This window comes from Salmo trutta, chromosome 23, assembly GCF_901001165.1.
Source record: "Salmo trutta chromosome 23, fSalTru1.1, whole genome shotgun sequence".
Lineage (NCBI taxonomy): Eukaryota > Metazoa > Chordata > Actinopteri > Salmoniformes > Salmonidae > Salmo > Salmo trutta.
The window spans coordinates 34,579,921-34,594,491 of NC_042979.1; the positions used below are offsets into that span (position 1 = coordinate 34,579,921).

General features: G+C 41.4%; 1 protein-coding gene across 1 annotated transcript; it reads left to right on the top strand.

Moving 5' to 3' along the window:
• The first annotated feature begins 484 nt into the window (after positions 1 to 484).
• Positions 485 to 14,571, top strand: LOC115159867 (urea transporter 2). The gene is made up of 10 exons (XM_029709943.1): positions 485 to 587; positions 1,933 to 2,085; positions 2,395 to 2,584; positions 3,025 to 3,153; positions 10,036 to 10,165; positions 11,902 to 11,967; positions 12,352 to 12,499; positions 13,051 to 13,185; positions 13,283 to 13,332; positions 13,784 to 14,571. Exons 2-10 carry the CDS (start codon positions 1,959 to 1,961, stop codon positions 14,030 to 14,032), a joined length of 1,224 nt encoding a protein of 407 aa, XP_029565803.1. The 5' UTR covers positions 485 to 587; positions 1,933 to 1,958; the 3' UTR covers positions 14,033 to 14,571.

Consider the following 14,571-nt stretch of genomic DNA (forward strand, 5'->3'; position numbering starts at 1 on the left):
CAGGGAGAGGGGAGAGGACAGGGAGAGGGGAGAGGACAGCGAGGGGGGAGAGGACAGCGAGAGGGGAGAGGACAGCGAGAGGGGAGAGGACAGGGAGAGGGGAGAGGACAGGGAGAGGGGAGAGGACAGTGAGAGGGGAGAGGACAGCAAGAGGGGAGAGGACAGTGAGAGGGGAGAGGGAAGAGGACAGTGAGAGGGGAGAGGACAGTGAGAGGGGAGAGGACAGCGAGAGGGGAGAGGACAGGGAGAGGGGAGAGGACAGTGAAAGAGGAGAGGACAGGGAGAGGGGAGAGGACAGTGAGAGGGGAGAGGACAGTGAGAGGGGAGAGGACAGGGAGAGGGGAGAGGGAAGAGGACAGTGAGAGGGGAGAGGACAGCGAGAGGGGAGAGGACAGCGAGAGGGGGAAAGAGAATGGCATGAGAGTGGAGAGAGAGGGAGAGCAGGGCATATAATTGAATAACATTCCTAGAGGATCTGAACTGGAGCGTAGGCTACTAGTAGCGGAGCTGCTGATTTAAACAGGACACTCAGAAGAGTAGTGGAATGCTGAGTTAATGGATCTTTCTTGAGGCATTGAATACTTACGGTAACTGAATGTATTTTGTTCAAAGAGTCTCTGAGTGGATTGTGAGAATAATTAGATTACATTATATTTTCCTATATGCAGGGTATCGCAAATAAAAACAAATCCAACCAAATTGCTGGATTTCTAGGTTTTCTGTTTTCACTCAGGGATTGACTTTAAAGATGATCTTGACTCGTTTTTGTCAGAACCTTGACTAACTCAGACAGGTAGGTGAGAATGCATGTTACTGTATGAACCGATAATATAATAATTATATCATAATTGGGCTGTTTTATGCGTTTTATCTCTAGATTATTGTACAGGGTGTGAGTTGGGGAGAACTATTTCCATTTCCTACTGTTGTATAATGAATGAATATGTTTGTTAAACTATGTCTGTTTATGTGCTGAATAACCTTACTGTACCTTACATACTGTAACTGGAGGGCTTGGTTTCCTTGAGGAGGGGTTAACATAATGATTCACTCAATTTGAGTTTGACTTCAGTAATACTTGCTAAGTAATACTTGCTAAGTCATGCCCCCCTTTTAAAGCTTTGCCACACTAGGATATATTGCTTGTGGAAAGTGTTTTTCACTGTACATATGTTTTTATGTGCAAAGCATTTGATAATGCAACTTATAGTAAATTGGGCAGTATTAGTTATGGGCATGACCTGCAATGGCACCAGACGAACTGGGAAGGGGGTCAAACCTCTGATTTAACCTTTGACTGAGGACCTAAAAATAATTATGCTAATTTAAGATCCAGCAGGAATAAAACTGACCTCAACGTGGAATAACAGGACATAGCTGTGTGTGTGTGTGTGTGTGTGTGTGTGTGTGTGTGTGTGTGTGTGTGTGTGTGTGTGTGTGTGTGTGTGTGTGTGTGTGTGTGTGTGTGTGTGTGTGTGTGTGTGTGTGTGTGTGTGTGCGTGCGTGTCCTGACCCTGAATGTAGTTTATGGACCCAGAGAGCCAATGACCCAAACTGTGGATTTGCAGTATCTATTGAATAGCATTAGCTAGCATTGTTGAGGTCAGGCAGTGGGAGTGGTAGGTAGGACCCCTGTTAGCATGCTCCAGATATCAAGCCAAAACCAACTAATTTACTGCAAACCAGATGGTATAGCAGCACAGTATCTTAAAAACATTACTGTCCAAAGGTATCACATTGCAATTGTTTGGAATTTAGCTTTTATCGCTCCACTGTGGAGTTAGTAAATCAACAATATGGTCATGACAGCATATCCAGATAACTTAGAACATTGTTTTGGAACATTCTGAAACTCAGTCTGGGCCTAGGCCAGATACTGTAATGATATGATACATTTAATTATTGAATGTTATCTACTGTGTATTATTATAGCTGCCCTGCAGGAATTGAAGCCACTAATGACGACCCCAGCGATGGAGAAGGAGGCGAGGCCTGTAGAGAAAGGGGCTACTCTTACATCCCATCTCTCCAGAGCACTCAATCTCCTTACTGGGGACATGCGTGTGTATGGAAAATGGATAAAAAGTAAGACATGTTCAATATATGATAAAGTAAATATATAAAAATCCGGGCCTTAAAGTCCCCTGCACTGCTGGGTCATGTTAAGTAAGGCACACTGTAGCAAAAACTTTTGTAGCGGGAAATGTAAATCTGTATTCTTATTAGACACGTTTAGGTAGTCGCTCCCTGTTTTACGCTGTTTCAAACATTTACTTCTCACTGAACGTGACCCAGGTTGTCATCCTTACCCTCTAATCAGAGACTGATTCAGAGAGTGGATACAATGGTCAATCAATGACTGCCTGTCTGTCTTTCTCTGTTGCTCTGCTGCAGGGCAGATTGTTGTGGTCCAGGTGGTGGACTGGGTCCTACGTGGGGTGGCCCAGGTCATGTTTGTCAACAACCCCCTCAGTGGGCTGCTCATCACGTTTGGCCTGGTGCTGCAGAACCCCTGGTGGGGCCTGAACGGACTGCTAGGATCCCTCGTTTCCACACTGTCTGCACTCCTGATTAGACAAGACAGGTAAGTCTATGGCAAGACCAGTAATCTACTTCCAATTAGGCCTAATATGGATATCCCTGGCAAAAGTCTCACACAGCCAGAGGGGTATGCTGCAAAGCAGGATCAATTAGTTAGTCTTTTGCTTTTTTAGAAGAATAAGCTTGAAATGGGCATGGTCTAATTAACTCAACAACCAAAAAATATCTAAGTATAGATTTCTTAAGGAACAAGATGTTTATCAAAGTTAACTGGCTAACTCATAGATCTTGGTTTGTAGTCCCTCAGGAGTTGTAATCTTGAATATGCTCTGCAAACTGAGGTTGGCGTGGGGAAGTCTGTTTGTCTCAGTCTGAAACTCACACCAGATGTATCATTATCTCGCAATACCTTGCTTTCCCTCCCACTCTCTTGGTATTTTTTGCACCCAACATTTCTCAATATCATTGTTTTCTGTGCTTCAGGGGGGCCATATCTGCTGGTTTATATGGCTACAATGGGACCCTGGTTGGAATGCTGATGTGTGTCTTCTCGGCCAAAGGGGACTGGTACTGGTGGCTTCTGCTCCCTAATATGTTCATGTCCATGTTATGGTATGTTACAGTAAGATTGTACTCAGTATTTTTGATCAATGTAGGTGAGAGTGGAGTAAGTTGAGACATATATTTTTTTAAATCATTCAGCATCACTCCGTCAAGGGAAATATAGTATTCTAACCAAGATATCTACATATATTTCCGGATGTTGTTTATCCCTGGAAATAATCAGAATTCATGTAAACATTCCAGTTTTGAAAATGCAGCTTGTGCCAGGAGCCCACTTTTTTGGACAACTTACCCCGGGTATGGGACAGGGTACTGTAAGTTAAGCCACCTACACATATCTGTACTGAATTAAATATTACCACTACTTTTTTAAAACCATGTCTATCTTTATTTACCAAACACATTTCAACATTATATAGAGATATATAGATAGATAAAACATCACAAATCACCTCCACAAATAAATCTTGAATCAATACTTTAAATCAATACTTTTTGGGACAAGACTAACTACCAATTGGGGAGAAAAGGGGTAAAAATAAGTAACAAAAAAACGAAATGCAGATTTACTTAGCTCGGTGGATTATTATTTATAGGAACCTCAAGAGTTGACCAATCCTGTGAACGGGTTAGGTACAGTTCTACACTTCAACAGCAAAGTTAGATAAGACGGAAGTTAATGAAGTAGGGTCAAAAAGGGAGTAATGTAGAGATCTACAGGTCTTTGGCGAAGTCCAGCCAACCTTTTGATAAAGTGATACAGTGATGATTATCAAAACTGTCACCTGTAACAAAATGAAGGGCACTATGGTAGATGGCATCCAACGGTTTAAGAGTAGTAGCAGCATAAATAATATCAACCCTGGGCCTTCCCTGTGGCTCAGTTGGTAGAGTATGGTGTTTGCAACGCCAGCATGGTGTGTGCAACGCCAGGGTTGTGGGTTCGATTCCCACGGGGGGGGCCAGTACAATTTTATTTATTTTTTTAAATGTATGAAATGTATGCATTCACTACTGTAAGTCGCTCTGGATAAGAGCGTCTGCTAAATGACTAAAATGTAAAATGTAAATGTAAGAACAAAGGTTGACTGAATCATTTACTTCCTACTGCTTAGAGAAAGGTACGATCTGTTTCTATAGAAAAAAAAAACTTTAAATCTTAGCTTCTTAACCAGCTCATCTCTGTTTTTTAAAAGTCACATTTTTAACAGATTGACCAACGGTGTTTATATAAATAGTGAAATTTAGACAACCCCACCAATCACCATGGCCTGAGTTCTGGCACTAATATAATCATGAAACCATGAAGAGTCAGAGTTCAGGGCTTCGTAGACAACTTCAATAACAGTATCAACAGTATCAAACGCTTTAGACAGGTCCACAAACAAAGCTGCACATTTCATTTGAGTGTCTAAAGCATTGACAGTGTTATTAACAACTAAAGTGGTTGATGTAATAGTACTAAGCCCAGGCCTAAACCCGGATTGGTTTACATTCAAAATATATTTCTCAGATAAATAAAGAGCAAAGTTATACATTTACCAAGGATTCAGGAATTTTAGCTAGAAAAGGAAGCCTTGAAATGGTGTGATAATGATTAAGATCATATTTAATAAATGTGGGTTATTGAGCCAACAATGATGGGTGCTGCACAGTTAAGTAGGCAGGATCCAATTGGTCAGCCCCTGTTGATTTCTTGTCTATTGCTAGCAAAGCATCCATTACTTATTTTTCTGTAAATAGCCTAAAGAAAAGCTTTGACTATCATTTCTCTGATCATTCAGCAAGTTTCCCCAATCAGCATCCAGACCAATATCATTGTGAATAGGCTTAGAAGTTGTTTCAAAGAGAGCCTGCTGAAATAAAATGTTGATTAAATGCATCAATGATGTAATTATTTTCCTGTAATGAGGCCAGTGTCTGAAGAAATTTGTTGTGGCAGAGAGAAGGAAGTAGTGGCGCAGTGGTCTAAGACACTGCATCTCAGTGCAAGATGCTGGTGCAAGACACTGAAAGCCTGTGTTCCTGGCCTTGATCCAAGCATCCTCTCTTTTATGAATGACTTCTGATAATTCCGGAGTGTACCAGGAATTCAATCACCTTTTAACCCTTAATGTTTTGAAGGGAGCATGATTATTGAAGACATCTGCTAAATGTCTCATAGCTAATTCAGGTTCAAGGATAGCTGAAATACAAATCAAGGTCACTAAAAGATGTTAAAAAAAAGCCTGTTCACTGATGTTTTTCAAGTTCCTCTTTGTGATGAAATGAGGCTTAGATTTTTGTATTCTCACATCTTTAACACAAACAACTGGGCAATGGTCACTAATGTCTTGGGCAGACACCCAGGATAATAACTTCTGATTTAATAAAATAAGACAAAAGACGGTAGACCCCTATAACAGTTACAGATACATTTTTCCCCACACAAAGCCTTAAAGATGGTAGCTAACATTTTTGGGCAAGGAAAATGGATTTCAGTTAGGAGATAGAGAAATCATTTTTAATAAGAATGGCCACTCCACCAACTCTACCCTGTCTGTCAGCTCTGAACACATTACAACTCTCAATATTAATATCAGAGTCTAGAATCTCCCCAGAGAGCCAAGTTTCAGTCAATACCAGAATGTCTGGATTCGTCTGCATAGCCCAGATCATGATGTTGTCCTGTTTATGAAGTAAGCTGCTAATGTTCAAATGCATCAACCCAAGTCATTTACGATTTTTAAAGTTGCATTGAGTCTCCAACTCAAAGAAGTTACTTCAATAGGCGGTTGCAGGCCCTGTCTTATGGCTGATATTGATTATAATTGGTATGACTATAACATCGCTTAGAACTGCATCATTTGGTCTATCCCTAGTAGTAGTAGAGGAAGGAGTAGAAATTGTAATTACTTGTTTAAGGCTAGCACCATAGGGCCTAAGGCTGCATCCAATACCAGAGTAACCAATGATGGAATGTTATAAGCTGACTTTACATGGGATTTGGTTGCTATAGTGCAACAGCCCAAGCCCTCTACGTGATTTGAAAACCAAGGGGGTATTCAAGTTTATGGAATTCATATTTGAACTAAAGGCACTGGGTGAGCAGACCAGTGGGCTTTCTCTTTTAATCTAACAATAGCAGATCTAAGAGTGGAGTTCAAATGAATACACCCCTGGCAGTTTAGACAAAAGTACGATGATAACACTCAGAAAGGATGGGAGGTATTACCTGAGCGGGGCTTGGTCTGTCCCTGAGTTAATATCTTAACGCGGCCTTGAAATGTGAAGAGAGAGTCCAGGCTCTTAGATGGTTTGGGTGGAGTCCATCATCTCTGGGTAGAGAATTTTTTTGTTTCCAAAAAGTGTTGAAATTGTCAATAAAATGTATGCCAACAGTGGCAGTAGTTTTTAAGCCAGATATGAAGTGCTAAGAGCCTGCGGAACCAGCGATGGCACGGGACCAGAGATAATCGGCTGCTTTTCAGAGCCTTTCAGGGTGTTGATTAGCTCAATAAAATCCTGTTTCGTTAGCTCTCATTGACCTTTTTTTATATAATTTGAACACAAAATTGTATATTTGCTAGTTTAGTAGGGGTCTCTGCAGTGTCGTGTCTTTGACTATGCCGGATTAAGTGATATGACATGCTATTCTATAAAATAATTTCTCTGTAATTAATATTACCTGATTAAGCTAATCAGGAAAATGTAATTAACTAGAAAGTCGGGGCACCACAAAATAATGTTTATAAAGCTGTTATCTTTCGAATAAACTCTTAAAGACCAGTAGCAGGCAATATTTAATCGTCACTTTATTCAGTCTCATCTGAAAGTTGTAAATTCTTGGTTATGTTCACGAACCCTGGTTAACAAGTTGAATCAGCAATACAACATTTGGTTTAATTATTTATTTACTAAATACCTAAATAATCACACATAATTACATCTACACAGAATGGATCATACATTGACTACAAATGATGTCATAAAGGAAAACGTCCCTAGCGGACGGAACAGATATGACGGCTGGTTACACAAAGAAAGCGGGTTGGGTTTTGAATGAAAGAGCGGGAAGACCGAGGAACAAAAATATTTTGTGTCTCTATCGGGCCGTAGGCAGCTATGCTATCGTAAATACAGTATCTTATGCATTCTAAATAACCACTAATTTGAAAAATGAAAATGCAATAAATATTTACTCTGAGCTGAGCTGCGCTTCGGTAGATTGGTCTTGGATAGAAGGCTGGGTTGTCAAGAGATTTTAGACTGGGACTGAGGTTCACCTTCCAGCAGGACAAGGACCCTAAGCATACTGCTAAAGCAACACTCAAGTGGTTTAAAAGGAAACATATTTTTAAATGTCTTGGAATGGCCTAGTAAAAGCCCAGACCACAATCCATTTGAGAATCTGTGAAATGACTTAAAGATCGCTGTACACCAGCGGAACCCATCCAACTTGAAGGAGCTTGAGCAGTTTTTCCTTGAAGAATGGGCAAAAATCCCAGTGGCTAGATGTGCCAAGCTTATAGAGACCTACCCCAAGAGACTTGCAGCTGTAATTTCTGCAAAAGGTGGCTCTACAAAGTATTGACTTTGGGGGGATGAATAGTTATGCAAGCTCAAGTTTTCAGTTTTTTAATGTTATTTCTTGTTTGTTTTACAATGAAAATATTTTGCATCTTCAAAGTGGTAGGCATGTTGTGTAAATCAAATGATACACACCCCCTAAAAAATCTATTTTAATTCCAGGTTGTAAGGCAACAAAATAGGAAAAATGCCATGGGGGTGAATACTTTCGCAAGCCACTGTACTCAATGCAATTAAATGCTGGGGCCCATCAAAACAGTAACGCAACGGAGGCAATGTTTCCAGTATGATAGCCAGGAGAGAAGCACATTGGAGGGGATATACAGTCGTGGCCAAAAGTTTTGAGAATGACACAAATATTAATTTCCACAAAGTTTGCTGCCTCAGTGTCTTTAGATGTTTTTGTCAGATGTTACTATGGAATACTGAAGTATAATTACAAGCATTTCATAAGTGTCAAATGCTTTTGTTGACAATTACGTGAAGTTGATGCAAAGAGTCAATATTTGCAGTGTTGACCCTTCTTTTTCAAGATCTCCTCAATCCGCGCTGGCATGCTGTCAATTAACTTCTGGGCCACATCCTGACTGATGGCAGCCCATTCTTGCATAATCAATGCTTGGAGTTTGTCAGAATTTGTGGGTTTTTGTTTGTCCACCCGCCTCTTGAGGATTGACCACAAGTTCTCAATGGGATTAAGGTCTGGGGAGTTTCCTGGCCATGGACCCAAAATATCGATGTTTTGATCCCCAAGCCACTTACTTTTGCCTTATGGCAAGGTGCTCCATCAAGCTGGAAAAGGCATTGTTCGTCACCAAACTGTTCCTGGATGGTTGGGAGAAGTTGCTCTCGGAGGATGTGTTGGTACCATTCTTTATTCATGGCTGTGTTCTTAGGCAAAATTGTGAGTGAGCCCACTCCCTTGGCTGAGAAGCAACCCCACACATGAATGGTCTCAGGATGCTTTACTGCTGGCATGACACAGGACTGATGGTAGCGCTCACCTTGTCTTCTCCGGACAAGCTTTTTTCCGGATGCCCCAAACAATCGGAAAGGAGATTCATCAGAGAAAATGACTTTACCCCAGTCCTCAGCAGTCCAATCCCTGTACCTTTTGCAGAATATCAGTCTGTCCCTGATGTTTTTCCCGGAGAGAAGTGGCTTCTTTGCTGCCCTTCTTGACACCAGGCCATCCTCCAAAAGTCTTCGCCTCACTGTGCGTGCAGATGCACTCACACCTGCCTGTTGCCATTCCTGAGCGAACTCTGTACTGGTGGTGCCCCGATACCGCAGCTGAATCAACTTTAGGAGACGGTTCTGGCGCTTGCTGGACTTTCTTGGGCGCCCTGAAGCCTTCTTCACAACAATTGAACCACTCTCCTTGAAGTTCTTGATGATCCGATAAATGGTTGATTTAGGTGCAATCTTACTGGCAGCAATATCCTTGCCTCTGAAGCCCTTTTTGTGCAAAGCAATGATGACGGCACGTGTTTCCTTGCAGGTAACCATGGTTGACAGGGGAAGAACAATGATTCCAAGCACCACCCTCCTTTTGAAGCTTCCAGTCTGTTATTCGAACTCAATCAGCATGACAGAGTGATCTCCAGCCTTGTCCTCGTCAACACACACCTGTGTTAACGAGAGAATCACTGACATGATGTCAGCTGGTCCTTTTGTGGCAGGGCTGAATTGCAGTAGAAATGTTTTGGGAGGATTCAGTTCATTTGCATGGCAAAGAGGGACTTTGCAATTAATTGCAATTAATCTGATCACTCTTCATAACATTCTAGAGTATATGCAAATTGCCATCATACAAACTGAGGCAGCAGACTTTGTGAAAATTAATATTTGTGTCATTCTCAACTTTTGGCCACGACTGTAGTTTCCAGTACAGGCCGGTGGAAGATGGGAGGGAGGCAAGCGCTACACCGGGCCACGGGAGAGTCAAAGAGAGTAAATCCAAGTAGGCTAAACAAAGTGGAGTTCAAGTTTGGCAGTAGTCTAAAAACATCCAAGACACAATGTCAAGTGGAAGTATGAAAGCAACAGTAGGCAGGTGTCTGCTCAGATAATGTCCCAGTGCAGGCTCCAGTGCAGAGTATGGTAGCCAGGTATATCCATGTAGGCCTCAAAAGTTTCAGCTGACCTGTTTTGTATATCTCCTTAAAAACACTGTATGCAATATTGCACTATTGTCCAATGTGTTCACAGCCAGCTGAAACAAAGCCAAAATTGAATTCAACTGAAACACCCTAACTTCTAAATAATGATCCAACCCTCCATTTCCTTTTTTCCTCTACCTGATTATGATCATATTTCAAGCTTCTTGTTGTGTGTTCTTCACTTCCTGTTCCTGTGCAGTCCCATAGTCTCCAGTGCCCTGGGCTCAGTGTTCAGCAAATGGGACCTCCCTGTGCTCACTCTACCATTCAACATCCTTGTGTGTTTGCACATGGCTGCCATGGGGTCTAACCACCCCTACTTTCCAGAGGTAGGCCCAAAATATACTCACGTACACACAGAGGTACACTATCGTTCAAAAGTTTGGGGTCACTTACAAATGTCCTTGTTTTTGAAAGATTTTTTTTTTAATTGTCCATTTAAAATAACATCAAATGTATCAGAAATACAGTGTAGACATTGTTAATGTTGTAAATGACTATTGTAGCTGGAAACGTCAGATTAAAAAAAACATTTCAATATCTACATAGGCGTACAGAGGCCCATTATCAGCAACCATCACTCCTGTGTTCCAATGGCATGTTGTGTTAGCTAATCCTAGTTTATCATTTTAAAAGGATAATTGATCATTAGAAAACCCTTTTGCAATTATGTTAGCACAGCTGAAAACTGTTGTCCTCATTAAAGAAGCAATACAACTGGCCTTCTTTAGACTAGTTGAGTATCTGGAGCATCAGCATTTGTGGGTTCGATTACAGACTCAAAATGGCTAGAAACAAAGACCTTTCTTCTGAAACTCGTCAGTCTATTCTTGTTCTGAGAAATGAAGGCTATTCCATGCGAAAATTGCCAAGAAACTGACGATCTCGTACAACGCTGTGTACGACTCCCTTCACAGAACAGCGAAAACTGTCTCTAACCAGAATAGAGCGAGTGGGAGGCCCCGGTGCACAACTGAGCAAGAGGACAAGTACATTAGAGTGTCTAGTTTGAGAAACAGACACCTCACAAGTCCTCAACTGGCACCTTCATTAAATAGTACCCGCAAAACGCCAGTCTCAACATCAACAGTGAAGAGTCGACTCCAGGATGCTGTCTTTCTAGGCAGAGTTGCAAGAAAGCCATATCTCAGACTGGCCAATAAAAAGAAAAGATTAAGATGGGCAAAAGAACACAGACACTGGACAGAGGAACTCTGCCTTGAAGGCCAGCATCCCAGAGTCGCCTCTTCACTGTTGACGTTGAGACTGGTGTTTTGCGTGCACTATTTAATGAAGCTGCCAGTTGAGGACTTGTGAGGCATCTGTTTCTCAAACTAGACACTCTAATGTACTTGTCCTCTTGCTCAGTTGTGCACCGGGGCCTCCCACTCCTTTCTATTCTGGTTAGAGACAGTTTGCCCTGTTCTGTGAACGGAGTAGAACACAGCTTTGTACAAGATTTTCAGTTTCTTGGCAATTTCTCACATGGAATAGCCTTCATTTCTCAGAACAAGAATAGACTGACGAGTTTCAGAAGAAAGGTCTTTGTTTCTAGCCATTTTGAGTCTGTAGTCGAACCCACAAATGCTGATGCTCCAGATACTCAACTAGTCTAAAGAAGGCCTGTTTCAGTGCTTCCTTAATGAGGAGAACAGTTTTCAGCTGTGCTAACATAATTGCAAAAGGGTTTTCTAATGATCAATTATCCTTTTAAAATGATAAACTTGGATTAGCTAACACAACGTGCCATTGGAACACAGGAGCGATGGTTGCTGATAATGGGCCTCTGTACGCCTATGTAGATATTCCTTCTTCTTTTTTTATCAGCCGTTTCCAGCTACAGTAGTCATTTACAACATTAACAATGTCTACACTGTATTTCTGATAAATTTTGTTATTTTAATGGACAACATTTTTTTGATTTTCTTTCAAAAACAAAGACATTTGTAAGTGTCCCCAAACTTTTGAACGGTAGTGTACATATGCACTCACACACACTTACATACCACGCACACACACACACACCTCCCAATATCCTAATACCCCCAGTTTCTGCTTTCCCCAGGTGCTAATGCAGCCAAAGTCCTCCCTCCATCTGAACACCACCTTGGCAGAACAAAGCATACCTCAGGTAGGACAGTACACTGTACGGTGTCCATATTAGGACAGCCTCCGAGTCACAACACTGTAACCTTGTGTGTTTCTAAAAAACCTCTACAACATATTCTAGATGATTCTGTCACTTCAACAACTAAGAAACAAAAATAGGTCAAACACATAATCCTCACAGATATAGTCCAAATAAACAATTTCACTGAACTTTCCAAGAGCAGGAAATTAGATTTCTAACAAAAGTGTATTGAGTGGATGTAGGATTATGGTAGCTAGTGGTGATAGCTACCATGAGGTAGAAGTGACTAGTAACCACAGATCTAGGATCAGATTACCTTACTCCCAATCCTAACCCAAAGTGAGGAAGGGTGATAGCCTGCTTGTTGGTTACTTCCTGGTGCAGCTCTTGATGGCGGTGCCAGTTGGCGTGGGTCAGGTGTACGGCTGTGACTGCCCCTGGACCGGAGGGATCTTCATCATAGCCCTGCTGCTCTCCTCCCCAACCATCTGCATGCACGCTGTACTGGGCTCTATTGTTGGTGTAGTGTCAGGTAAGAGACTTCCTCTCAGAGAATTGTGTACACCTGACCTCTAACCCCAGCACATACTGTGGAAATACTGATTGGGATACAAAACATGTTTGGTTTTAATGGCTATACTCATTATCAATACCAATGGACATGCTCTTTAGAGATATAACCGAGAGTAGTATAAGTTGCATCACAGAACACAATAGGAGCTGTACTTATTTTTTTTTTAAACTGTCTTATGTGTGCGTCTCAATAAATAACTAGGGAGCATAACAGTTGTGAACATGACTTTTTTTATGTACACCGAATTAGAAACATCGGAAGTATGCTATTGTTCCCGTGTTCATTAGTCAATTTTGAAGTTAAATTCAACATATCCCAAGCTGATTTGTTGTGCATCATCATGAAGCAAAATAATGCAGATGTAAGCCATTTATTGGCAATTCTTTAATCACAGGCTATAATTGGGGCCAGGAGTTTAACTAGGTACTAGGGCCCAGAGCTTTTCATGGTCAAATCACATGGGCAGGGAAATCTGGACCTAGCTGTATTGTATGTCCTGTTCGATGAAGGTCTTGTTCTGGCTGCTCCTCGTGAGGACATCTACTCAGGACTGTGGGGTTACAACAGTTGTCTGTCCTGCATCGCTATTGGAGGGGTGTTCTATGGACTGACATGGCAGAGTCATCTACTGGCTATTACCTGTGGTAGGTCCAGAAACAACACCTTCACCTTACTCAGTACTGTCAGTCTACTTCATGACCATCCATTCAATGAAGCCAGTTGTTGTTTTTCTACTTTCAGCCTTTTTCTGTGCGTACATGACTTTGGCCATTTCAAATCTGATGTCCATAGTAAGTACTTACATGTTTATTTCATTCTTGGTCAACATCTAATGTACTGCTGCCACTAATTTCAATGCTCTGTACTTGTCTAATAAGTCAAACAAAAATGCATTTCAGCCTATAAAGAGTGAATATTTTTATGTTCCGGTTCCTTTTATGTTGAGAGCTTTTGGTTACATAATGCAGTACAAGCAGCCGACCCTATACCATAATTAGTTGCAGTACTTCTGAATGAATGTATGAAACATTCTTACCTAACCAGGGCAATTTTCTGAAGTGTCAGTGAGTCTGTTACATCACCCAGTAGACAATCAACAATACCTAGGGTCGTACGTATCAAGCATTTCTGAATAGGAGTGCCAGGTAAAAGACAGAAATGATACTAAATAAGAATTATTATTCTGAGATGCTTGATACAATCTCTTAACTCCACTTCTACAATATCATCTGTTGTTTTCAGTTTGGGCTACCAGCATGCACCTGGCCTTTCTGCCTGTCCGCCCTCACCTTCCTCCTCATCACCACTGAAATCAGAGCCATACACAGACTGCCTCTGTCGGCCGTGATGTACCCTGAGGAGAACAGGCGCTACAACAAAGAGAGGTCACCAGAAAATCACCAGGATGATCAGCAGATCATCAGTAAAGAGGAGAAACTGCTGGAGAAGAGAGAAGAGATAAAGCCTCATATCAGCCTGTCAGTAGAGTAGTGTGTATACTGAGGACATGAAGTGAATAGCCTATCTCTCCGTGAAAGCTAGTAGCCCATGGAAAAATTCTAGGAAAATGTTAGCAAATTATAGTAAAGTCAACTCTGGCGTTAGAGACATTGAAAACATATTGGCTAGGATATCAATAGCTATTGTCTTACAGTCAAAGAAACCTCTGACTTAATTTCATCTTCTTCTACTGTTTTGAAAAGCAGTTTCTATCCTGGAATCCACACTGAATATGATTCCGGGCTGGAGTTTCACTATATTCTACAAATATTTTTGCAATGAGCCTAATAGTCTCTGGACTACAACAACTTTAGCATCCTTACATTGGACTCAATATTATATTGTCGAATTTATAGTTGTGTTTTGCTAGTACACCTTTTTACGTGTGGGCTTTGATTCAGGCTGTACCACTAATTTGTCATAACTTTATTGCTCAGTAGAGGGCAGCACTCACCAAATGAAGCCGATGCTACTGCTGTGTCTGAAGGAGTCATTTTTGGAATCTCAAAATAAGCGCTGTTAATATGAAA

Excerpts from the sequence above, each read along its gene's own strand:
- LOC115159867 (XM_029709943.1), top strand. The coding sequence starts at position 1,959 with ATGACGACCCCAGCGATGGAGAAGGAGGCGAGGCCTGTAGAGAAAGGG. Across the intron at positions 3,154-10,035 it reads ATGTTCATGTCCATGTTATG|TCCCATAGTCTCCAGTGCCC; the intron begins GTATGTTACAGT and ends GTTCCTGTGCAG. Across the intron at positions 10,166-11,901 it reads ACCACCCCTACTTTCCAGAG|GTGCTAATGCAGCCAAAGTC; the intron begins GTAGGCCCAAAA and ends TGCTTTCCCCAG.